General features: G+C 45.7%; 1 protein-coding gene across 1 annotated transcript in view; it reads left to right on the top strand.

The window, feature by feature from the left end:
- The window catches only part of LOC126273118 (probable cytochrome P450 6a13), a 77,230-nt gene that overhangs the window by 5,643 nt on the left and 44,588 nt on the right, over positions 1–26,999 (top strand). The window contains exon 2 of the mRNA XM_049976571.1: positions 11,825–12,094. Within this exon, the coding sequence (XP_049832528.1) occupies positions 11,875–12,094 (220 nt within the window). The 5' untranslated portion in view covers positions 11,825–11,874. The remainder of the gene's footprint in view (positions 1–11,824; positions 12,095–26,999) is intronic.

Below are 26,999 nucleotides of genomic sequence, written 5' to 3'. Positions count from 1 at the left end.
GTCGCGACACCACTGGAGGCGGGCTGCACGATGTTGGGGCGTGAGCGGAAGACGGCCTAACGGTGTGCGGGACCGTAGCCCAGCTTCATGGAGACGGTTGCGAATGGTCCTCACCGATACCCCAGGAGCAACAGTGTCCCTAATTTGCTGGGAAGTGGCGGTGCGGTCCCCTAAGGCACTGCGTAGGATCCTACGGTCTTGGCGTGCATCCGTGCGTCGCTGCGGTCCGGTCCCAGGTCGACGGGCACGTGCACATTCCGCCGACCACTGGCGACAACATCGATGTACTGTGGAGACCTCACGCCCCACGTGTTGAGCAATTCGGCGGTACGTCCACCCGGCCTCCCGCATGCCCACTATACGCCCTCGCTCAAAGTCCGTCAACTGCACATACGGTTCACGCCCACGCTGTCGCGGCATGCTACCAGTGTTAAAGACTGCGATGGAACTCTGTATGCCACGGCAAACTGGCTGACACTGACGGCGGCGGTGCACAAATGGTGCGCATCTAGCGCCATTCGACGGCCAACACCGCGGTTCCTGGTGTGTCCGCTGTGCCGTGCGTGTGATCATTACTTGTACAGCCCTCTCGCAGTGTCCGGAGCAAGTATGGTGGGTCTGACACACCGGTGTCAATGTGTTCTTTTTTCCATTTCCAGGAGTGTAGTAATGGCTCGAGTGCTTTTGGTAAACCAAATTGGGATTTCAAAACTATGCTTCCATTGTAATCAAAAAATGTTTATAATCAGTACGTATTACCAGTAGTCAAGCAGTAACAGCAGAATGGGTTGGTCTAGAGAGGTGAGAGACTTCCATCGTGGACTAGTCGTTAGATGGCAGTTGAGTAACAAATCCATCAGGGAAATCTGAAACCTTCTCACGCTGTTCAAGTCGACTGTTGGCGATGTCATTGGGAAGTCGACATGCCGAGGAACAAATAGAAATAAACAAAATCCATGCAGACTGCATCTTCTGACGAACTGGTACGGTCGGCCATTGCGGAGGGCGGCTGTAAAAAGTCGCATGAAATTCGCGGAAGCAGTCACTCATGATATCCAAAGTGCTACCAGGAGTCGAGCAAGTACAGTGACTACGGGTAGGGCGTTAAAGTGTGGCGCACAGTGTTCGAGGAGCTCCTCGTAAGCCAGACATTTATGTAGACAGTGCCAAGCAACGACTGATGTGGTGTGAAGGACAGTGGACGACTGGAAACGACTGATTTGGAATGATGAATTACGCTGTATAGAATGGTTCGAGTTTGGCAAATGCCCGAAGCACATTACTTGCTATCACGTGTAGTACCAACGGTGAAAAACAGAGGAAGCGGTGTTAGGATATGGAGGCGCTTTAAGCGGTTAAGGTGTATTTTCCATATTGTGCTTAAAAAAACGCTAAATGCGGCAGGGTATGAAGACATTTTACAGCATTGTGTACTACACACAGTAGGGGAACAGTTCTGAGTGATTGTATCAGTATGATAATGTACCCTTTCGTAAACCAGCAGCGGTCAAGCAATAGTTTGTGGACACTAACATTCCTGAAATGGACTGGTTTGCCCAGAATCCCAACATGAGGAACAGCTTTGGAATGACTCAGAACGACGACTTTGCTCCAGACGCCACTGTTCACTATCCCTACATCCTCTACTTTCGGCACCTCAGGAAGAATCGGGTGACATGCCCCCACAGGCAATAAGACACCTCATTCAAAGTGTCCCTAGCAAAGTTCAAGCAGTCATAAAGTCGAAGTGTGGACCCACCTATATTAATGACCACTAGTATGTGTCCAGTTGCTGCTTTATATCAGATGGTGTATGTCAGTGAGATAGAGACTTTAATGCAAAAATAATATAAAAACTGAGGGTTGTTTAGCGAGATGTACGATGGGCATTACTTCGAGAAAGAAGAAGGAAATAAATGGACCAGGGAACATATTGGTATCGAAGATTAATGGTGGCCGCAGTTAAAATGGAAAGGAGCTAACCAGAACATGTAGCCTGACGAAAAAATGGCTCATAGACCAGCGAAGTTCTTTGCTGGATACGCCTAGAGCTCGATTCCTTGGAATATATGTGGCTAGTTACGCAGAAGCAATAAGAAAGCAAGAGCAATGACAGCTGTGAGAAAGTGTTAACATGGAGAGAAGATGAAGGGATATTTATTATAAAGAAATCAACAAATACGAAAGGAGTGTTGAAACTGAAACACTGTCTTAGGTAATCAATATGAAAATATAAAAAACAGATCAAATATATTACATGCAGATTGATAACTGTATGTTTCTGGGGTGAGTACTACAATCGTACATTACTGAACAGTAGTACCTCAGATCAATAAGGAAATGAAAAAGAAAATTCTCAACTCTTCCACTAATGTTCTGCCCCACTGGCGCCGGCAGTGAAGGTCGTTAATTTTTAATGAGCGAAAATGTGTCAAAATGACCAGCGGTCTGCACGCTTTGTCTGGGACACTGTGCTACAGTAAAATATTCACCCTCAACATAAATTTACATGTTTCTACTTTTCTTCGTGCAGGGGAAATGCTACACATGTTGCACATATACTTCAGACTAGGCGTCATCTTAAATTTGGCCCTGCCGCCATGAATTGTACGTAAATTGTACATTATTTCCTCTATATCACTGTCCTTCGTCTCTTTACGTAGGACTGGCAAAACTTCTCTGCTCCCTTTGTAAATGTGTCCTCCGCTACTGACGTGATCTGCTCTAACGCGTGAAGGAACATTTAGAGCCAATTATATGCATGCATCCACCTCTCTAAGCCAGACAGTGAAGACAGCACACGAGCACTCATCTTGGCGTTTGACTCTTGGGATGGAGTGTGCGAAATGTTTTCAGAAATCTATAACAATAAAATAATTGCATAGTTAGCAAAGTACTTTTGTATGTTCCTCGAGGCATCTACCACGCGTTTGTTTAGTATCTTACGGATATAAATACTCGTAAGACTACACAAGTAATTCTTCGACATTACAAAGTTGTGTTGAACACGGTCGGTTCTGTTGTTGATTTATTTAGGGATAAAACTTGTCTACGTTTTACAGTGAATGCCACTCTGACTAATCTTTCGCCAGAGTACAGGATGTCTCAAGCAACGGGACAGTAGTGACTGCAAGAAGTCAATCGTATCCAAATGGAAAGACAGTTCTGTCGAAAAAATTAAAAATTTCAACAATCTGGCTAAAAAATAGCCGAAGCGCAGCCATTGTGCTCTTATTTTAAAGGGAAGAGGTAGAGATGTTGGCCAGCTGTCGCGAAAGGCTTACGCGCAAAGGGAAACCTCGATTTTTGACGGATTTGACAAGTGTCTTTAAAAGGTTTCTTATCTCAGACACTAGTTTTCCGATTCGACTGAAGTGCTCTTTTGAGGGGAATCATTTTTATCACAATGATATCTATACTACAAAACGGCTGTAACGGAAACACGGCACACATCTCTCTGGCGGTTTCCAGGTGCAAAAAAATCTGATTTTCAGTATTTAGTGTAATTACTGGGCCAATGTAAAAGCTTAAAATGCTGCTATAATCTATTGATTAAGAGGTATAATCTTTCGTGAAAGGTTTAACACAATAAGTCAAGTACTAGAGTTAGAAAATGTCTGTATCTGTCTTGCAGCATAATTCAGGGCGCGCACTATATTCATACAGTATTTAAGAATGAGAGCATTTAGTGACTTTGCATGTAATTTTAAACGTTTTAAAAACTCTCTCGCTGACATTCACAGAAAATAATGAATGGAAAAGTTTATGATTTACTACATTTTTGCTGCTCATGCAATAAAGCTTCAGCACCAGATAAGCTGTAATTTATTACTTCTTTACTACTAACTCTGTTCACAACACGTTTTCCAGGCAGTATCCACATATCCCACCGACTGTACCTGCAAAATTATGTCATTTTACGATCTAGTTCAGGAAATACGATGTCATATATGATGAGGTGCATTCTATACAAGCGAGTTCGATTCCTTAAGGAATCTATTTGGGCAGGGGGAATGTGGGAAGATAGGTTGTTTACTAGTTCGTCTATAAGCGTGTAGCTCAAAACCTCAGAAAAATATAAGAATGTGAATTGGGCCAAAGTATGAAACTTCCCCATAAGATATCGGAATTATGAGAGTAATGTACAACTTAAATTACAAGTTACTAAAATACGACTATATATAGCAATAAATGGCACCATAAACACTGAACCTGTCACCTAAACAAACGCACGGGCAATACACGTAGAGGCAAGTGTTCTGACAACACGAGCGAGACTTGAGTAACCGGGTTGAGTATTGATCTGGATTTTTATGCTGATGAGACGAAGAAAGTAAAAAAGGACTTTTACATATCGAACTCTCTTGGTGGACCCAATATTACGATGGGAGCCCATATTTAGTCTAATATCAGTAATGACAATAAATTTTAATCTTTTTGTAATATTTGAAAACATCGTACATAACGGACGTTTTCACGAAAACACCAATGGCAGTGTCTGACACTGTCTATAATTTTTGTCTACCGAAATAGTGCAGCAAACCTTTTTATTCTTTAATTATTCCTTAATTAATCGTTACGAGCTCTCCTCAAAATATCAGTATTTTGGTATGATGCTTGTTAATACTTTCAGGGGAACGTTTCGCAAAAGTGTACTTCATGTGAAGCCATAGGCTGCCAAACAGTATAGTGTCAGTCACGTTAAGTTATATTCATTTGGCCGTCAAGTCGCTCTCATTTGTACTGTTAAAAAGAAGTCTGCACGCGGTTGCCCACAAACTTTCATTAACTGAAAGAAACTCAGCAGGACGTAACAGAATAGAATTCGCATGCCAGTGTTTTTGACGTTGCACTGGCGAACGTATTATCGATATAATGGGCGCAATGTGTCGCTAATTACTCCTCTGTCACGAGTCATTTCGAAGGTAGGGTAGTCTCAGGTGCTGCGTACAAAACTAGGACGTCACACAAATATAAACAATGCGATCTCCGTCACACGAAATTTTGGTACCGACAGGAAAGAACCTCTACAATAGTACTGACGTTGTATAACGTAGTAAGGCCTTGCTGTCTGGAAGAGCCCTCGGGATAGGTTCAGGCGCCTGACTGCAAAAGTTTTCTTCCTTCTGGTATGTAGCACAATTCGCCTGCCGACATAAGGACTTTCTGCTGTTCACGCTGTTGTAACAGCAAACAATTGGCCTGTATCCATTTTCAAAGCGACAGTCTTCTTGTTCAGGAAGCGCAAGATACAAACGAAAGATCAGATTACTCCAAACGGCGAATTTCTCTATGTCCGCTATCGGGTGTGGAGTTATAGGGTTCCACGTAATAGGCCTGGCGTGCACTACACGCAAGAAGGGGCTACTGGAGTAGCGGCGTACGTGTGGCGTGCACATTTTTTTTTTTTTTTTTTTTTTTTTTTTTTTTTTTTTTTTTTTTTTTTTTTTTTTTTTAAAGGTTAGAGGATCATCCCCGTCCCCCTCCTCCGCCTGGGGATCAGAGATGAACTGCGGTTCTAAAATTGCAGATACAGCAGCCACAGTGTTCTCACAGAATAGAAAAGGTTAATAAGATATCAATAAACTGTAGGAGCGTCCGTGGCAAGGTCACATAATTAGTATCGCTTACTGAAGGTTATAATTCCCATACAGTACTACCTACAGAAAATTGGTTCAAACCGGAAGAGAATGGCAAAGAAATCCTAAATTCAGATAGGATTGTTTATCGAAAGAGTAGATCAGTTGCCAGTGGTGGCGGCGTATTTATTTGTAATAAAGAATTAGTTAATATCTAGCGAGATTACCACGAAGTGATGCTAAAGAATACAGTTGTAAATTAAATTAGATGATGGCAGTGGCTTGAGCTGAACAATCAAAGTTAGGCAAACTTTAAATTCCTGTCCATAGGTGGTTACGTCGGAATCTTCTTTGATGTTTACTAGGTAAATCTTGGCTATTGAATCATCTACACTAAAGGTATTGTAATATAATTAATAATAAGCTGTACTGTTGAAACAGCACTGCAACAAAATAGTCGACATGTGGAACTATACGCTGCAATGTTATTTATAATGCAAAATGAAAGCCACATGTTTTAATTTTTTGAAAATGTGCAGAGAACTCGAATCAGCTGTTATTCTTAAAAGTACAGTACAGGAGGTGGACAGAACTATGGAAACACTAAAAACGAGGCACATTACCGTGCTTAACACGGTGTAGGAAAACTGTTGGCATTCAAAACAGCTTCCAGCCGTCTCGGTTTGGGTAATTACACCTCTGTGTGGTTTTCAAAGGAATCTTTACCCATTCTTCCTGCAAAAAAATTGTTCAAATGGCTCTGAGCACTATGGGACTTAACTTCTGAGGTCATCAGTCCCCTAGAACTTAGAACTACTTAAACCTAACGAACCGAAGGACGCCACACACATCCATGCCCGAGGCAGGATTCGAACCTGCGACCGTAGCGGCCGCGCGGTTCCTGACTGTAGCGCCTAGAACCGCTCGGCCGCTCCGGCCGCCATTCTTCCTGCAAAATAGTGTTCAGTTCAGATAATGATGCTGAAGGTGGATAGCGATCACAAAGGTTCAATAATACTGAGATCTGGTAACCGTGATGGCAAGGGGAGATGCGAAATTTCATCCTCGTTCTCACGACACCAGTTCTGGACGATGCGAGGTGTGTCAACATGGGCTCTGTCGTCTTGCTACCCTGCCTCACCATTGTGGAACAAAATTGTAACAAAATCATTGGCAGTAATGCGATCTTCCAGAGCAACCAAGCCAACGGTCTGGCCACAATGGTAACACCGTTTCCCGCCAGATCACCGAACTCAAGCACTGTCGAGCTGGGCTAGCACTTGGATGGGTGACCATCCGATCTGCGGAGCGCTGTTGGAAAGCAGGGTGCGCTCAGCCCTTGTGAGGCAAACTGAGGAGCTACTTGATTGAGAAGTAGCGGCTGCCGCCTCGGAAACTGACATACGGCCGGGGAGCGGTGTGCTGACCACCTGCCCCTCCATATCCGCATCCAGTGACGTTTGTGGGCTGAGGATGACACGGCGGCCGGTCGACACTTTTAGCCTTCATGGCCTGTTCGGGAGGGGAGAGTAACCAAGATATGGCTTTTTAAATCACCACCGAAGTCCTGCATATTTCACCCTTGGAACGTAAACTCGGCCAGAAGGTGGACACCGAGTGAAACAAGACTCATTCGACCAAATGAAATTCCTCCATTGCTCCTTAGTCCAAATTTATGGCTTCGGCACGACGTTTTCCTGTTATTGGTACTTGCGCCACCGGTGAATGGTTTTGGAAATCCAAATCGTCATGCGATTCCCTTCTCATGAAACTCCATTCATGTTGTATTCAAGCTGACAGGGTTCGCGAGTGTGACATTCAGTTCTGCAATAACTTTTGCAGTTGACGCCCTCTTATTTATCGTCACAGTCTCTTCAATGACCGTCTGTTACAATCGCTCAACACACACTTTCGTCCGCGTTGACTTAGTAGATCATGTTTTTCCGCTTTCACTGTTGCGTTATACACTCATGCTCATAAATTAAAGTTAATGATGATACATGGTGAAACAACGCTCTGGTGAGCGGTTTGCGCGTTTAAATCACCTCGGGGTATGACCATGCGGTGCATTTGACCTGCGCCGTCGCACGGAGGCGCTGGTAGCAGTCCACATACGCAGAAGTTTGTTGGTGCATGTCATAGTACGGTGCAGCGAGGAAGTGTGCAGACGTTTCCAGACGTGCTAATGGTGACTGTGTGTTGAAAATGGCTCAAAGAACACATATTGATGACGTTATGAGGGTTAGAATACTAGGGCGGCTGGAGGCTGGTCAAACATAGCAGGTCGTAGCACGGGCCCTCCGTCTGCCCCGAAGTGTGATCTCAAGATTATGGCAACGATTCCAGCAGACAGGAAACGTGTCCAGGCGCTACAGTACGGGACGTTCACAGTGTACAACACCACAAGAAAACCTATATACCACCATCAGTGGCCACAGACGGCCACGGAGTACTGCAGGTAGCCTTGCTCGGGACCTTACAACAGCCACTGGAACAGTTGTCTCCAGACCTACAGTCTATAGGCGACTGGACAGACATGGCTTATTCGCCCGGAGACCTCCAAGGCGCATTCCACTGATTCCTGTCACAGGAGAGCTGTTAAAGCCTGGTGTCAAGAACACAGTACATGATCATTGGAACAGTGGTCCCAGGTTATGTTCACAGGCGAGTCCAGGTGTAGTCTGAACAGTGATTCTATCCGGGTTTTCATTTGGCGTGAACCAGGAACCAGATACCAACCCCTTAATGTCCTTTAAAGGGATCTGTATGGAGGTCATGGTTTGATGGTGTGGTGTGGGATTATGATTGGTCCACGTACACCACTGCATGTCCTTGACAGAGGAACTGTGATAGGTCAGGTGTATCGGGACGACGTTTTGCACCAGTATGTCCGCCTTTTCAGGGGCGCATTGGGTCCCACTTTCGACCTGATGGATGATAACGCACGGCCCCACCGAGCTGCCATCGTGGAGGAGTACATTGAAACAGAAGATATCAGGCGAATGGAGTGGCCTGTCTGTTCTCCAGACCTAAACCCCATCGAGCACATCTGGGATGCTTTCGGCCGACGTATCGCTGCACGTCTTCAAACCCCTACGACACTTCAGGAGCTCCGACAGGCACTTGTGCAAGAATGGGAGGCTATACCCCAGCAGCTGCTCGACCACCTGATCCAGAGTATGCCAACCCGTTGTGCGGCCGGTGTACGTGTGCATGGTGATGATATCTCATATTGATGTAGGGGTACATGCGCAGTAAACAGTGACGCTTTGTAGCACGTATGTTTCGGGAGGGTTTTCTCAACTTATCACCAATACCGTGGACTTACAGATCTGTGTCGTGTGTGTTACCTTTGTGCGTATGCTGTAAAGTTTGGAAGGTAGGAGACGAGGTACTGGCGGAATTAAAGCTGTGAGGAGGGGCCGTGAGTCGTGCTTGGGTAGCTCAGTTGGTAGAGCACTTGCCCGCGAAAGGCAAAGGTCCCGAGTTCGAGTCTCGGTCGGGCATACAGTTTTAATCTGCCAGGAAGCTTCATATCAGCGCACACTCCGCTGCTCAGTGAAAATCTCATTCTGGAAACATCCCCCAGGCTGTGGCTAAGCCATGTCTTCGCAATATCCTTTCTTTCAGGAGTGCTAGTTGTGCAAGGTTCGCTGGAGAGCTACTATAAAGTTTGGAAGGTAGGAGACGAGGTACTGGCAGAAGTAAGGCAGTAAGGACGGGGCGTGAGTGGTGCTTGGGAAGCTCAGTTGGTAGAGCACTTACACGCGTTAGGCAAAGGTTCCGAGTTCGAATCTCGGTCCGGCACACAGTTTTAATCTGCCAAGAAGTTTCATATCAGCGCACACTTCTCTGCAGAGTGAAAATTTGATTCAAGATATTACGTTACCTTTGTTACGGCAAAGTGTGTGCGAAACTGGTCCCAAAGATGTATACAAAAGACCGTAAGAATCGTAGAATGGAAATTGGTTGGACTGGTCCAATATGAGCCTGAATATGATAATAATCTCAACACAATTTTGACTGGAGATGAACTGGGTTTTACCATTTCAAGTAGGAATCCGAAAGGCAATCCAAGGAGTAGCCACATGGGGATTTTTCAGTAAAGAAGAAGTTCAGGACAGAGCCTTCTTCTGGCAAAGAGATGCACACAGCCTTCTGGAATAGGAAGGGTGAGGCTGCTCTTGATGTCTTGGAGTCTAAAGCAACTGTCAATTAATACAGAGCGGTACGAGAAGGCACTGACTAGGCTGAAAGTCCCAGTTTCCTGAGTCAGGTCTAAAAAAAAGACATCCCCCACTAACGCCGGACTCCTCAACACTTTTGTGGCCAGGATCTCATTTCCAAATTTGCCTGGGCTGTCCCATTACGTCCACCATGCAGTCCTGATTTAGCAGCTTCAGAGTGCCACCTCATTGCACCCATGAAAAATGGCTACACGGCAAATATTTTCCAGATTCAGATGCTGTCTCAAAACTTTAAGGCAGTGGCTAGTCTCAGACAGCTCAAGTTTTTAAGAGCGCTGCATGTTCATATTTGGCACATGTGCTTAACGAATGATAGTGAATAATTGGAAAAATTATGTATCTACCTGGAGTCTTACTCTATTTAACTGTGTTATTGTGCTTTTAGCATTTCTTGTTGCTTCCACGAAAATACGGGGTTGTGCAGAGAAGTAAAACAATGGAATTTTTTATGTAAAAGGTCTTAAAGCTTTTTAGATAAAACAGATGTTATTGACATCCTACATCTTTATTCTTCATGTCTACATACAGAGTAAGACAAAAGAAAAAGAAGTACCACGAAGAAAGTATCCAGATGCACATAAATCGGTAGATATGATGTACATGTGCAGAAAAACAAATGATTACAATTTCAGAAAAATTAGATGATTTCATCAAGAGAGTTAATAACAAGTTCGTCCACCTCTGGTTCCTATGCAAGCAGTTATTCGGCTTGGAATTGATCGATAGGGTTGTTGGGTGTCATACTGAGACATCTGAGGAATATCGTGCCAAATTCTGTTGAATTGGCGCGTTAGAACGCTCAAATGCGGAGGTGGTTGGAGGTCGCTGCCCATAATACTCCAAACGTTCTCATTTGGGGAGAGATCTGACGATCCTGGTGACCAAAGTAGGGTTACGTAACCACGAATACAAGCAGTAGAAACTCTCGTCGTGTGCAGGCGCGCATTATCGTGCTGAAATGTAAGCCACGAAGGGCAACAAAAATGGTTCAAATGGCTCTGAGCACTATGCGCTTTAACTTCTGAGGTCATCAGTCGCCTAGAACTTAGAACTAAGTAAACCTAAGTAACCTAAGGACATCACACACATCCATGCCCGAGGCAGGATTCGAACCTGCGATCGGAGTGGTCGCTCGGCACCAGACTGTAGCGCCTAGAACCGCACGGCCACTCCAGCCGGCAGGGGCAACAAAAACGTACCACCATGATGTAAGGGTGTGGCGGATTACATCAAAAGAAATGGCCCCCAGACCATCACTCCTGGTTTTCCGGCTGTATGGCGGGCGACGGTCAGTTTGGTATACGACCACTATCCAGTGCGTCTGATGTTCAGATGCTTGTGAAGTCTTAAGGGACTTAACTGCTAAGGTCATCAGTCCCTTACACACCACTTAACCTAAATTATCCTAAGCACAAACAGTCACACCCATGCCCGAGAGAGGACTCGAACATTCGCCGTCCATGACTGCAGATCCGGGGTGTCTCTAGACTCATATTCGGTCTGCCAAGTTCTTGATAAATTAGACTCGATTTTGCAATCAGACATCATCTCAATATGTGAAATTCTATTTCGTTTCATCCTCAACTTCTGGGTGCTTCAATTTTTGTGGCAGGCAGTTAAGTGTGAGGCATTTATTTCGGAATGACCGTCGAACTAGGAGCTGTAGAAAGCAAAAATTGTGGAGGAGAACACTGATTAGAACATAGGAAAGAAATAATAGAATAAGTTGAGAGGAACCGCTATTTCAAATGAAGACGTAGGGGAAATCGTGTACTATGGCATCAAATCAGTGAGAAGAGGGATGGGATGAAAAAAAAAACTATCAGAACAGAAGCTCCAATAGAGAGGAAAAGAGGACGCCTCATATACTGACCAATTAGAATAACATAACTTGACATTTAAAGCTGTTGTAATCATAACTTTACTACTGTTTCACTATCTTAAACTTTTTTTATGATCGTGAGATGTTACAAGTGTACATTTGTCGCTTTTTTTCAGAGTTTTCATCAGCGAGCAAACGTTTTCGAAACAGTGCAGTGGTGGACGCAATGGGCGTGTTCTTTGAGTCGTGGCTGAGCGAGGCGGCGGCCGTTCTTCTTGCAGCAGTGGCGGCGCTGTATGCCTGGTTCTCACATCGATACACCTACTGGAACAAGCGTGGAGTGCCCCAGGTGGAGCCGCACGTACCTTTCGGGAACGTTGGAAAGCACTTTACGGGACAGAAACGTATGGAGTTCATCTTGCAGGACATCTACCGTCGATTCAAAGGTACAAACCATTTGTAAGCTATTCTGACAAATTTTGACGTTATTGGAAAGAATAAACCGCCATTTGACTGTGCATTCCTATACTTGTCTTCCGTACTATCTAGATTTCAGCTTTTATGCCATTATCAAGAACAATGTAATTTCTAAGACTTTCCCGGGGATTTGTTGACATCTCGTAAAATCGGGTGTACTGCCGGAGGTCCGCGTCTTACCAACACGATATTTCGACGTCGTAACTCGGCGTCTTCATCAGGTGTTCCCTGAGACTGGTTGGCGAGCTGACCTCGTCCCATATTTATGCCTGGGCGGTGTGTGGTGCTCCCTATGCCGTCCGCGCCAGCTGTGGCCATTTCTGTCGGTGGTATCAGTCTCTAGGCGCTTCCTCTTCGGTCCGCGCCCGTTGCGGCTGTCTTCTGAGGTATCGGACGTCCCAAGGCGTTCCCTATTGGGTCCGCGCCCGATAGGCGCGATCCTAGCACTATCATGGCTCTGCTGAAGCTCCTTATGCTGTCCGCGACCGCGGCGAGTTTCTCTCGTGGCCGAGCCATTGTCCTGGCCTTCTGAACCCGGTGTGCGCCTGTGAGGTGCGCTTCCTGTGGCATCCGACTGTTGTTGGAGCTGCATATTATGAAGGCCATCCTCCAAGGAGCTTGCTGCCGCCTGGTGTCGCGTATGCCTTTCTGTTCCGTTACTTATACCCTCGGACGTCTGTAGCTCATTCCTGGAGGATGGAACTTCCTTCCGTTGTTTCTGTAGTAGTTCCAAAGCAGGATTCCACGCAGTACTAAGCTGATATCCTGCTTCTCGGTTGATCAAGTTCTCCGTCATCTGGATTTCAATCGATTCATTAATGACACTAGCCCAGAATCGGGGGGTCTGAGCCAGAATCCTAGTTTTGTCATACTCCATGGTGTGGTCAAGGCAATGTTCTGCTATTGCAGATTTAGTTACCTGTCGTAACCTGGTGTGTCTCTTGTGTTCTTTACATCTTATTTCAACTGTTCTTGTAGTTTGACCGATGTAAGCCATCCCGCATTCACACGGTACATGGTAGACACCAGGTTTCCTTAACCCCAAATGCCGGCCGCGGTGGTCTCGCGGTTAAGGCGCTCAGTCCGGAACTGTGTGACTGCTACGGTCGCAGGTTCGAATCCTGCCTCGGGCATGGATGTGTGTGATGTCCTTAGGTTAGTTAGGTTTAAGTAGTTCTAAGTTCTAGGGGACTGATGACCAAAGATGTTAAGTCCCATAGTGCTCAGAGCCATTTGAACCCATTTAACCCCAAATCATCCTTGACAGTTCCAAGGAGCGTCCTGATCTTGTTAGGTGGGCAGAACACACTCTTGATATTGTGTTTCTTCAGGATTCTGCTGATCTTGGCAGATATAGGGCCCGCATATGGTAGAAAGGCTACTTTCCTGGTCTCTTCTTCCTGCTCCTATTCTGTTGCCTCAGGTCGTCTGGCGGGACGGAGCGCTTTGTGGATGTCCCTGGTGGAGTATCCATTGTCTGAGAACACTCTTTGCAGATGTTCTAATTCCACTGTCAGGCTGTCTGGGTCAGAGAGTGTTTTGGCTCGGTGCACGAGTGTTCTCAGCACTCCATGCTTCTGTGCTGGGTGATGGCAGCTGTCAGCCTGTAGATATAAGTCAGTGTGTGTTGGTTTCCTGTACACACTCTGGCCTAAGGTGCCGTCTGCCTTCCTCTTTACCAGGACATCGAGGAATGGGAGCTGACCATCACTCTCTAGTTCCATGGTGAACTTGATGTTGGGGTGTCTTGTGTTCAGATGGTCCAGGAACTCATCCAGTCTTCTCTTGCCATGTGGCCAGATGACGAATGTATCATCAACGTATCTGAAGAAACACGTCGGCTGGTAGGCAGCAGTTGTAAGTGCCTCATCCTCGAATTTCTCCATAAACAGATTGGCCACTACCGGAGATAAGGGGCTGCCCATGGCCACTCCCTCAGTCTGCTCATAGAATTGGCCTCCACAAAGGAAGTACGTCGATGTCAAAATATGCTTGAAGAGATCCAGCAAGGCTCCATCAAATTTTTCACTAATAATATCGAGAGTGTCCTGAAGTGGTACCCTGGTGAACAGAGACACCACATCAAAACTGACCATGATGTCTGTGTCCGAGATCCGTAGGTTGTTGAGACGTTCCACAAAGTCCGAGGAGTTGCGGATGTGGTGGGCACACTTTCCCACATATGGTGCTGACATCTTCTTAAGGTGGGAGGCTGTAGGGTAGGTGGCTGCGCCGATATTACTGACAATCGGGCGAAGTGGTACACCCTGTTTATGGATCTTAGGTAATCCATACAGTCTGGGTGGTACCGGTGCTTCAGCTTTTAATTGTTTGACCACCTTCTCAGGCCATCCTGTTTCCTTAAGAAGAGACCGGGTTTTCCTGTCCACTCTATCGGTGGGGTCCTTCTCTAATAGATTATAAGCAGGGTCCTCCAAAATTTGACAGATCTTCTGGTCATAGTCAGTCTTCAGCAGTATGACAGTCGAGTTCCCCTTGTCCGCTGGTAACACCACCAAGTCTTCATCTTCCCGCAAACTCTTGAGCGCCAACCTCTCGTCTCTTGAGATGTTTGTTTTGGGCGGCCTGGCTCATGGTTAGCGTCCTGCATGTCTCTCTCCGAATCTCTTCTACAACACTTGATGATAGAGTGTTGACCACTTGCTCCATAGAGCTGATGAACCTGGAAACTGGTAGTTGTCTGGGAGTGACAGTTAAGTTTAGGCCCTTACTGAGTACTTTCAAGGTGACACCATCAAATGTGTGACCACTCAGATTTACCACTGTGCGTGTGTCATATGTTGGTTGCACTCTATTATTCAGGCGCTCAAATTTCGCCATTTGTCGAGCTGTAGCATTATGTTTGATGCATGCCGCCATCGCCCACGATGTACCATCTATCCTGTCCCAGTCTTCAGGTGCCAAGTTGCTGGCTAAATCCAGATGTAGACGTAGTAGATCCCTGGAGGTGACGTCCAGTCTATGCCGCATGTCCCGGATCCTTTCCCTCACCATGGCACGATGCTTGATCCTATTAGCCGCCCTGGATGTGATATGATGTTTAATCTTGGCAAAAACAGGCACCACGTCTCCTTCTCTGCATCTGAGCAGGAAGTTGAGAGAGCTCAACATCCTCTCTTTGCGCTGTCGTAGCTTGTCCAATAACTTCATTTTCATGCACGTTTCCCCCCCGTAGAGTCTTGCAATGACCCAGACAGTGGAATTAGAACATCTACAAAGAGTGTTCTCAGACAATGGATACTCCACCAGGGACATCCGCAAAGCGCTCCGTCCCACCAGACGACCTGAGGCAACAGAAGAGGAGCAGGAAGAAGAGACCAGGAAAGTAGCCTTTCTACCATATGCGAGGCCTATATCTGCCAAGATCAGCAGAATCCTGAAGAAACACAATATCAAGAGTGTGTTCTGCCCACCTAACAAGATCAGGACGCTCCTTGGAACTGTCAAGGATGATTTGGGGTTAAGGAAACCTGGTGTCTACCATATACCGTGTGAATGCGGGATGGCTTACATCGGTCAAACTACAAGAACAGTTGAAATAAGATGTAAAGAACACCAGAGACACACCAGGTTACGACAGGTAACTAAATCTGCAATAGCAGAACATTGCCTTGACCTTGAGCACACCATGGAGTATGACAAAACTAGGATTCTGGCTCAGACCCCCCGATTCTGGGCTAGTGTCATTAATGAATCGATTGAAATCCAGATGACGGAGTTCTTGATCAACCGAGAAGCAGGATATCAGCTTAGTACTGCGTGGAATCCTGCTTTGGAACTACTACAGAAACAACGGAAGGAAGTTCCATCCTCCAGGAATGAACTACAGACGTCCAAGGGAATAAGTAACGGAACAGAAAGGCATACGCGACATCCTTGGAGGATGGCCATCATAATATGCAGCTCCAACAACAGCCGGATGCCACAGGAAGCGCACCTCACAGGCGCATACCGGGTTCAGAAGGCCAGGACAATGTCTCGGCCACGAGAGAAACTCGCCGCGGTCGCGGACAGCATAAGGAGCTTCAGCAGAGCCATGATAGTGCTAGGATCGTGCCTATCGGGCGCGGACCCAATAGGGAACGCCTTGGGACGTTCCTCGCTCCTCGCTCGCAAATTCACAGAGCTTCATGCTCTGGTGTGTCGTAGGGTGAGCGGATCACGCCTCTCCTACTTCTATCTTGGGTTGATGGTTGTTTTCCTCTTTTTCTGGATCTTCGTCTCGGTTGCGTTGTTTCTTTTCTTTCTTCTAGCTCGTGTTGCGGCGTATATTTACGCCAGCAACAGATCTGGCCACCTTGTGGTCGGGAGCCAGTGCACCTGGTTGCCCAGGTTGCGGACGAGGTCGTTCTCCGAAGTCCTCGCGGCCGCATAAAATCTATGCGCCGCTTGCCGGAACAGGTGTTTGAGCAGCGGTACTCCGGCTATTCTGTGGAGTTCTCCGGTGCTGATATCTCGTGGCAGGTGAAGCGCTAACCTAAGCGCCTTGTTCTGGACCGTCTGCAGCTTGGCGAATGACGAGTCGGCCGCGTTGCCCCACACCACAGCAGCGTACTCTAACAATGGCCTGATCAATGTTAGGTACAGTGTAACACCGCAGTGTGGGGGCAGGGTCGTCGCTGGGTTCAGTAAGGGGTATAGCAAGCGCAATCTGCCAAGCGCTTTACCCCTTACTTCCTTGATGTGCGCCTTCCACGTCAGGCGCCGGTCCAGTGTGACGCCTAGGTAGCGACCGGTGTTCGACCATGGGATGGGGCCTCCCATGATGTTGAGTGGCTGGAGGTCGGCCGGAATTTTAGGCGTCCGCTACCTCAGAAGAGAGCCGAAACGGGCGCGGACCGAAGAGGAAGCGCCTAGAGACTGATACCACCGACAGAAATGACCACAGCGGGCGCGGACGGCATAGGGAGCACCACGCATCGCCCAGGCATAAATATGGGACGAGGTCAGCTCGCCAACCAGTCTCAGGGAGCACCTGATGAAGACGCCGAGTTACGACGTCGAAATATCGTGTTGGGAAGACGCGGACCACCGGCAGTACACCCGATTTTACGAGATGTCATCAAGAACAATGCTAAAAGTTCTTGCTTTAAATACACGCTGTAATGGCCGTGAGCCTGAGTTACCTTTGAGACTGGAAGAGGTGCGTTGACAGTCAAGATTGCCTTTTAGGCGACAAAGACGCCATTATCAACACCTCACTAACTTTCAACGAGATCGTGTGATAGCCTGACGAGGAGCTGGATGTTCTTTTTGCCATACTGCAGAAGGACTTGGCAGGAAGGTAGCCAGTGTACATGACTGCTGCCAGCGGCGGCCATAAGAAGACCAGGCTCCGGACGGCCACATGGCACTACCGAGAGAGAAGCATCGCTCTGGCGCATCATACAGCATCTGCTGCAGCAATATGAGCAGTAGTTGGCGTCTCAGTGACACAACGAACTGATACAAATCAATCAAGAACAACTCCGAACCAGATGCCTTGTAGCGTGCATTCCTCTGACACCAAACCACTGACATTTGCGACTTCAGTGGTATCAAGCGAGAGATCATTGGAGGGCACGGTGGAAGTTTGGTGTGTTTTCTGGGGAAAGCTAGTTCTGCCTCGGTGCCAGAGATCGCCGTGTATTGGTGAGGGTGAGGGCAGTTAAGGACCTGCAAACAACTTCCAGAATGAGATTTCCACTCTGCAGCGGAGTGTACGCTGATATGAAACTTCTTCAAGGTTCGCAGAAGAACTTCTGTGAAGTTTGGAAGGTAGGAGACGAGGTACTGGCAGAACTGAAGCTGTGAGGAAGGAGTGTGAGTCGTGCTTGGGTAGCTCAGATGGTAGAGCACTTGCCCGTGAAAGCCAAAGGTCCTGAGTCCGAGTCTCGGCCCGGCACACAGTTTTAATCTGCCAGGAAGTTTGCAAACGACTTGTCCGTGTGCTAGACACATTGGGCCTACATCTTGAGTTATGATCTAGGGAGCGATTTACTGAGACACCAGAAGCACTCTAGTAGTATTCCCTGACAGCAAATCTATACGTTAATCTGGTGATCCGACCTGTTGTGCTCCCATTCACGAACAGCATTTCAGGCGGTGTTTTCCAACAGAATAATGCTTGCCCATATACCGCTATTGTAACCTAACATACTCTACAGAGTATCGACGTGTTGCCTTGGCCTACTCGATTACCAGGTCTGTCGCCAATAGAGCGCGTATGGGACGACAAGTCCAGCATCATCCATAACCAGCATAAACAGGCCATGTATTGATGGACCAAGTGCAGCAGGAATGGAACTCCATTCAACAGACTGACATCTGCCACCTCTGTAAGACAATACATGCACGTTTGTACGCTTGCACTCAGCATTCTGGCGGTTACACCAGTTATTAAGGTACCAGCATTCCACATTTCCAGTGGCTTATCTCCCGCTTGCATTAACCATGGGTTGATGCAATGTTAATTACTTACTAGACAAACTTTTTCCCGAAATTACATTACTTTACATTAATTACCTTTTGGTGTTGCAATTTTTTTCCGTCAGTATATGTTGTCAGCATCTTATTGGAAGGTGGGCTCTCGAAAGTTCAGTAGTATACCTCACCGTGGTGCACAACGCCTCTTCTGTAGCATCTGCCACTAGTATTTGTTAAGCATCTGTGTAACGCTCTCGTGCCGACCAGCCTATCCCGTGACGAAACACTCTTTGATGGACTGTCTCTATCTCTTCTATCAGTTCTACCTGGTGAGGGTCCCAGATTGATGAGTAGTACTCAAGAATCGGTCGAACAAGCGCTTGTAAGCTACTTCGTTCATGAAGAGCCACGCTTCCGTAACATTCTTCCTATCGATCTCCGTCTGGCATCCGTTTTCCGACTAATTGTTTTATGTGGTCATTACACTTCAGGTCGCTTCTGATAGCTACTCCTAGATATTTTATGGTAGAGACTGTTTCAAGCACTTTTTCATCGATAGTTTGGTTGTACAGTAGTGGGTCTGTTTTCCTGTGTATGCGCAATGTATTACATTTCTTTTGTATCCTGCCTGGATAGGCGGAGCGTGGATCTGCTCCTGTGAACTGCTTCTGCAAAATAGACCGAGAGTGAAGGACGCGGGTACGAGCAGGAGACGGCGAAGTACTTCGGTACTGCGTGTAAATTTAAAGCAACTTTACTACAGGAAGAATATGAATACATAAATTGTTACTTAACTTTGGCTGAGATGAGCACATAGGTGCGAAGCCGTACATCAAGCAAAGCTAACATCGACTAGAAGTTACAAAGGCATAAATCTGTAGGGGCTCGCCCACTATGAAATAGAAGCAATGTTGCCTGGTCGTCTGCTCGTGATCAACTGGCTGAATGTGGAGCGGCGCTCGTCGTGCTCCACAGCGTCGGCTAGAGGGCGCTGTGGTCGGCGTTGTTCGTCCGCTCTCGTAGTGCCAACCTAGGGTCCATGATTCGACTCGTAGATGCCATCTGAATTTTTTCTGGGATGGGCAGGTATACTCATCCTTGGGGACCAAATGAGAAATTGATCCACAAAATGAGTGAGGAAACTGACACACAAAGAGATGAATTAGTGGCAGGTTGCACCTAACAGGCAGCCACACGATATTTGTATTTACCCTTATCAAGATGAGTAAAACGAAAAAGATGCTGCTACTAACTAGCATTAGAGAAGTAATCTTAACTAATGAGTTGTTTGTTTCAAAAGGAACCATGTCAGTCAATATAATTACAGTAGAAGTTGCGACGTCAATGTGCGCATCGTAGTTTACCACGGGAACTAAAGTGCCGAGGTAGGGTGCACCCGATTGGTATACTGAAGACACATTTCCGAGTGTGCTGTCATGCCATAAAATTTGCTACTGTAACACGTTCCATTATTTCATGCCATTCGATAGCCTATTATAGAATTAAGCTTGTTGCCCACACATCCTTTGGGGGGGAGGGGGGGGGGGGGGGGACTACAGATAGAGGAACTGGTGGAAATACACCTTCCGTAGAACCTCGTCAAAACGGACGACACTTTTCAGTTGGATTCCGAAATGAACCCCTTCTTCTTGGAAATGGTCTTGTCTGTTACCTCAAAAGACAAGGATGATAGACCTAGGGAGGACAGGACGCTCTGAGAAACCTATCATTTACAATTAAAGCACATGCTCTCAAGTGAAGCCTGCATTGGGCGCACGTGACACGACAGTCGTAAAGGATCGGAGTGTACAATCACCAGTTTACACCTGAAAATGGTCAGATCACCCTGTACGGAAACATTGTGACGGGAAGTTTGTAAGCCTGACACTTTTCCCTAAGCATTAGGGAACATTTGATTAATTGCTCTTCGTGAAATTTACCAGAATTTGTAGCCACGCTGAGTGGCCGCGCGGTTTGACGCTTCATGTCACGGATTGCGCGGCCCCTCCCGCCGGAGGTTCGAGTCCTCCCTCGGGCATGGGTGCGTGTGTTGTTCTTAGCATAAGTTATTTTAAGTAGTGTGTAAGTCTAGGGACCGATGACCTAAGCAGTTTGGTCCCTCAGGAACTGACGCGCACACACACACACACACAGACACACACACACACACACACACACACATACAGAGCAGAAATCGTATGTCATAACTCAGGTGATGCAGTCTGCTCTACCACGTAAGAATCAAACATTTCTGTAATAAGGAATTATAGACCAAGCGACTATTATAAAAAAATTATGAATGGGAAGTTCTGTATTATACGGGGTATCTAAAAAATCATTATATTAAAAAACACCACAGAGTGTCCAGATGAAAACTACATAGATTCCTGCTTTTGCTGCATTATGTAAAGCAAGTCAAGAACTCTTGAACAAAAGTTAAATACACTTATAAATGGGGACTTTCGTAACCAAAACAACATTTAGACAATTACTTCAGCCCACGTGTGCACATGGGGTGATGGAGGCTATTGCTTATACTTCTTCTGAAGAGATAGACAAGGTCATGTACAGGCGAGGCGTGAGCAATGACTTTCACATATCCTCACAGGAAGGTATCCAGAAGGCTTACGTCCATAGATCGCGGTGGCCACTTCGTTCGTCCACCACATCCTATCCATTGTTGTCGAAATTCTCCGTCCAGAAAGCAACAAACAAGATGACTGTTGGATTTCAAACACTTCAATCATGCATTCTCTGTCCGTTTTCAGTCCTGCACTTCTCTCTCAAGTCCAAAATTGACTCTCTCTGTCTGGTGGAGGGAAAAAATTATCGTTAGAATTTAATCGCGTCAATGGTCGTCTCGTTTGCTGTTATGTGTTTTGCCATCTCCCACACACGAGGATCTCTTCCTCACTTCAAAACAAACATTTCTTTCAGGCGGTGAGGAGATATTTTGGTTAAAGTTTGCTATCTCCTTCACCCAAAGCACGTGGCTTCGTCATGCTCATGGTCTTCTGGGCTAGGGCAATCTTTGTTAATACCTGAAAACCAATACGACGTTTCCGTTCGTACTGCACATTTCCTTTTTCTGTCACGATGATTCGTTAATTCCTTACTACCCGCACTACGGAGTACGGAGTTGATATTAAAATCCATGGAGAAGGAATAAAAACTTTTGAGGTTCGCCGATGACATTGTAATTCTGTCAGAGACAGCAAAGGACTTGGAAGAGCAGTTGAACGGAATGGACAGTGTCTTGAAAGGAGGGTATAAGATGAACATCAACAAAAGCAAAACGAGGATAATGGAATGTAGACGAATTAAGTCGGGTGATGCTGAGGGAATTAGATTAAGAAATGAGACACTTAAAGTAGTAAAGGAGTTTTGCTATTCGGAGAGCAAAAACAGAGGATGGTCGAAGTAGAGAGGGCATAAAATGTAGACTGGCAATGGCAAGGAAAGCGTTTCTGAGGAAGAGAACTTCGTTAACATCGAGTATTGATTTAAGTGTCAGGAAGTCGTTTCTGAAAGTATTTGTATGGAGTGTAGCCATGTATGGAAGTGAAACATGGACGATAAATAGTTTAGACAAGAAGAGAATAGAAGCTTTCGAAATGTGGTGCTACAGAAGAATGCTGAAGATTAGATGGGTAGATCACATAACTACTGAGGAGGTATTGAATAGAATTGGGGAGAAGAGGAGTTTGTGGCACAACTTGACTAGAAGAAGGGATCGGTAGGTAGGACATGTACTGAGGCATCAGGGGATCACCAATTTACTACTGGAGGGCAGCGTGGAGGGTAACAATCGTAGAAGGAGACCAAGAGATGAATACACTAAGCAGATTCAGAAGGATGTAGGTTGCAGTAGGTACTGGGAGATGAAGAAGCTTGCACAGGATAGAGTAGCACGGAGAGCTGCATCAAACCAGTCTCAGGACTGAAGACCACAACAACAACGACCACACAATCGGCCATCTGTACTCGCACTTGGAATGAGGAATAAAGGAGCTTAAATTAAATAATAGCCCTTACATTGAACCGTCTTCCTTCATAATATTTTTGAAATTTATTAACAACATAGTCAGCGATCTTAAAAGTGATTAAAATTAAAATTTAAAGCAGTCTTGATCGCTTTCGAGCAGTTACACGAGCGTCGGGGGTCGAAGAAACTCATCTAGCAGAGTCTATCCACCGCTCTGGAGTCTGAAGATGATTCTTTCATAGAGTCGGAACCGGTCACTCACTCCGATAAAAAATACTTTAACAAGATTGCGATCAAGACTGCTTTAAATTTTAATTTTAACATCTTCCTTCAAGCAGGCTTGAGTGCAGTTTTACGAAGTTAAAATTATGGTGGCACACACTATACGGCGCCGCCGCATGCGTCAGTCTATATGAAAGAGACCGATAGTCAGTCAACCTTCAATCTTACTCTGTTATTTCTCGATCTTCCTCTGATCATAATATTCTTCTCCACATGGATTTCTTCTGTAGTGTTGTCATACATTTAACAAGAACGTAATGAGGAAATTGCTTCATGTTACTGAGACTGACGTCTGGTTACACGTACGAGAGAGATTGCAGGCTCTAACCTTGGCAGGTGAAATAAATTCATAAATTCATAAGTCCTATAAATACTTATATAATATGTAATCTTATGAAATCGAATGAATATTTCTGAAACACCCTTTATATTCTCTTTTACGTTTACCTAAAAATTACACAAATGTTAGATACACTGATTGGAAAAAATTCGCAACACGAAGAAGGATCTATGAAGATAGTAACTGTTCTCGAAAGAACAGATACCATTGATGACCGTGCAGCTTCTCTAGAATAAATGATAATTAATTGAAACCCTCAGCTGTCGACAGGTGTTGTTGATATACCTCGATGTGGACAGCTCGATACCCATCGAGGTATATCAACAACACCTGTCAGCAGCTGAGGGTTTCAATTAATTATCATTTACCAAGAAGGAGTTATGTGACATAAAGCCGGCCGCGGTGGTCTCGCGGTTCTAGGCGCTCAGTCCGGAACTGTGCCACTGCTACGGTCGCAGGTTCGAATCCTGCCTCGGGCATGGATGTGTGTGATGTCCTTAGGCTAGTTAGGTTAAAGTAGTTCTAAGTTCTAGGGGACTGATGACAACAGCAGTTGAGTCCCATAGTGCTCAGAGCCATTTGAACCATTTATGTGACATAAACAAAAATTCGTAGGCGTGTTTCTACATCTCAAACATGATGTCTACTCAAATTTCAAGCCAATCGCCTAAGAGTGGCCCTAGTAGCGCCATTGACACGATACAAATTAGGTTTGCTTTAAATACGAGCTGTAACGTCCGTGGGCGTCAGTTACCTTTGAGACTGGACGTGGTGAGTTGATGTTAGTCAGGAACGCCTTTAACACGACGAAGACGCCGTTATCAACACCTCACTAACTCTGAACGAGATCGTGTAATAGGCCGACGAGATGTTGACTATTTTTTCTTCGATACTGCAGGAAGATTTGGAAGAAATTAGCCAGTGTGCATGATTGCTGACAGTGGTGGTCACGAGAATGTACGGTCCCAGGAAGACCGGGCTCCGGACGCGCACATGGCACTAACGGGAGGGAAGACCATCGTGTTTGGTGTATGAATGTGGTACAACGTAAAGCATCTGCAGCAGTTGGCACCACGGTGACACAACGAACTGTTACATATTGATTATTTCAAGGACAGTTTCAAGCCAGACGCCCTATAGTGTACAATCTACTGACCCCCCCAAACCAGCGCAGTTTGCGACTTCAGTTGTGTCATTGGAGACCAGGCGGGCACGCCTGGTTTTTTTTTTTTTTTTTTTTTCGATGGAAGCTGGTTTTTACATCAGTGCCAATGATGGTCGTGTGTTGCTTAGAAGGAGGCAATTGAGGACCTGCAACCAAAGCTAAAATACTAAACACCTTTTCCCAAAGTGGTTTCACAGAGGAAGACCGCACTGCAGTTCCTTCTCTAAATCCTCGCACGAACGAAGAAATGGCCGACATCGAAATAAGTGTCCAAGGAATAGAAATGCAACTGAAATCACTCAACAGAGGAAAGTCCACTGGACTTGACGGGATACCAATTCGATTCCACACAGAGTACGCGAAAGAACTTGCCCCCCTTCTAACAGCCGTGTACAACAAGGCTCTAGAGGAACGGAAGGTTCCAAATGATTGGAAAAGAGCACAGGTAGTTCCAGTTTTCAAGAAGGGTTGTCGAGCACATGTTGCTTATAGGCCTATATCTCTGACATCGATATGTTGTAGAATTTTGAAACATGTTTTTTGCTCGCGTATCATTTCATTCCTGGAAACCAAGAATCTACTGTGCAGGAATCAACATGGATTCCGGAAACAGCGATCGTCTGAGACCCAACTCGCTTTATTTGTTCAAGAGACCCAGAATATATTAGATACAGGCTCCCACGTAGATGCTATTTTCCTTGACTTCCGGAAGGCGTTCGATACAGTTCCTCACTGTCGCCTGATAAACAAAGAGCCTACTGAATATGAGACCAGCTGTGTGGCTGGATTGAAGAGCTTTAGCAAACAGAACACAGCATGTTGTTCTCAATGGAGAGACGTCTACAGACGTTAAAGTAACCTCTGGCGTGCCACAGGGAAGTGTTATGGGACCATTGCTTTTCACAATATATATAAATGACCTAGTAGATAGTGTCGGAAGTTCCATGCGGCTTTTCGCGGATGATGCTGTAGTATTCAAAGAAGTTGCAGCATTGGAAAACTGCAGCGAAATGCAGGAAGATCTGCAGCAGATAGGCACTTGGTGCAGGGAGTGGAAACTGACCCTTAACATAGACAAATGTAATGTATTGCGAATACATAGAAAGAAGGACTCGTTATTGTATGATTATATGATAGCGGAACAAACACTGGTAGCAGTTACTTCCGTAAAATATCTGGGAGTATGCGTGCGGAACGATATGAAGTGGAATGATCATATAAAATTAATTGTTGGTAAGGCGGATGACAGGTTGAGATTTATCGAGAGAGTCCTTAGAAAATGTAATCCATCAACAAAGGAGATGGCTTACAAAACACTCGTTCGACCTATACTTGAGTATTGCTCATCAGTGTGGGATCCGTGGCAGGTCGGGTTGACAGAGGAGATAGAGAAAATCCAAAGAAGAGCGGCGCATTTCGTCACAGGGTTATTTGGTAAGCGTGATAGCGGCACGGAGATGTTTAGGAAACTCAAGTGGCAGACTCTGCAAGAGAGGCGCTCTGCATCGCGGCGTAGCTTGCTCTCCAGGTTTCGAGAGGGTGCGTTTCTGGATGAGGTATCGAATATATTGCCTCCCCCTATTTCTACCTCCCGAGGAGCTCACTAATGTAAAATTATAGACATTCGAGGGTGCATGGAGGCTTTCCGTCAGTCGTTCTTCCCGCGAACCATACGCGACTGGAACGGAAAAGGGAAGTAATGACAGTGGCACGTAAAGTGCCCCCCGCCACACTCCGTTGGCTGGCTTGCGGAGTATGAATGTAGATGTAGATGTCAAACCTGTCTGAGTTCTAATACACTCGACCTACACCTGGAGTTAGGTCTGGGGTGCAGTTTCGTATGACAGCAGGGTCGTGGTTAACCCAGGCACCCTGACTGCAGCTTTGTAAGTCGATCTGGTGATTCGAAAGGTTGTACTCCCATTAATGAACGGCCTTCTAGCGTCCATTTTTCAACAGCACAACGCTCGCCCACATACCGCTGTTGTAACCCAACATGCTCTACAGAGTGTAGACATGTTGCCTTGGCATTCTCGATCACAAGATCCGTTTGCAGTCGAGCACATATGGACATTATTTGACGAAAACTCGTGTCATCCACAAACACCATTAACCGACCCTATATTGACCTATTAAGTGCAGCAGGCATGGAACTCTGTCCTACAAACTACCTCCGGCACCTGTAGAATACATTGCTTGGGCTTTTGCTTGCTTGCATTCAACATTCGGTCGATTACATCAATTATTAATGTACAGCATTTCACGTTTTCAATGGCTTGTCCCACGATTACAATAATCAGTGATCTTATAATGTTAATCCCTTAAATTTGTTACCTATCAAATGCATTTTGGATATTTCATTACTCTACAGTAATTATTTTTTGGTGTTGCTATATTTTTCCATCAGTCTTCTTATATAATATTAAAGACGGTGATGATAAAAATGGTATACGTAGTGAAATACTACTAATATCGAATTTACATTATTCACATTCCCACAGGTATTCCAGTTTCAGGCACCACTAAATAGGATACTTAACAAATGCTTTTCTTACCTGTGTTTGGAAGCAAATATAGTGCAAAGTCATGTTAAAAACTAGTTCGACCTTATTTATAAATATAGTTTTGTTTTTGGAGACAATATGTTACGTTTAATTCTTCTAGTTAATGTTTTTA

Source organism: Schistocerca gregaria, chromosome 5, assembly GCF_023897955.1.
Source record: "Schistocerca gregaria isolate iqSchGreg1 chromosome 5, iqSchGreg1.2, whole genome shotgun sequence".
Lineage (NCBI taxonomy): Eukaryota > Metazoa > Arthropoda > Insecta > Orthoptera > Acrididae > Schistocerca > Schistocerca gregaria.
Note: the sequence above shows the minus strand (reverse complement) of the source record. Positions and strands in the feature narration are given on the sequence as shown.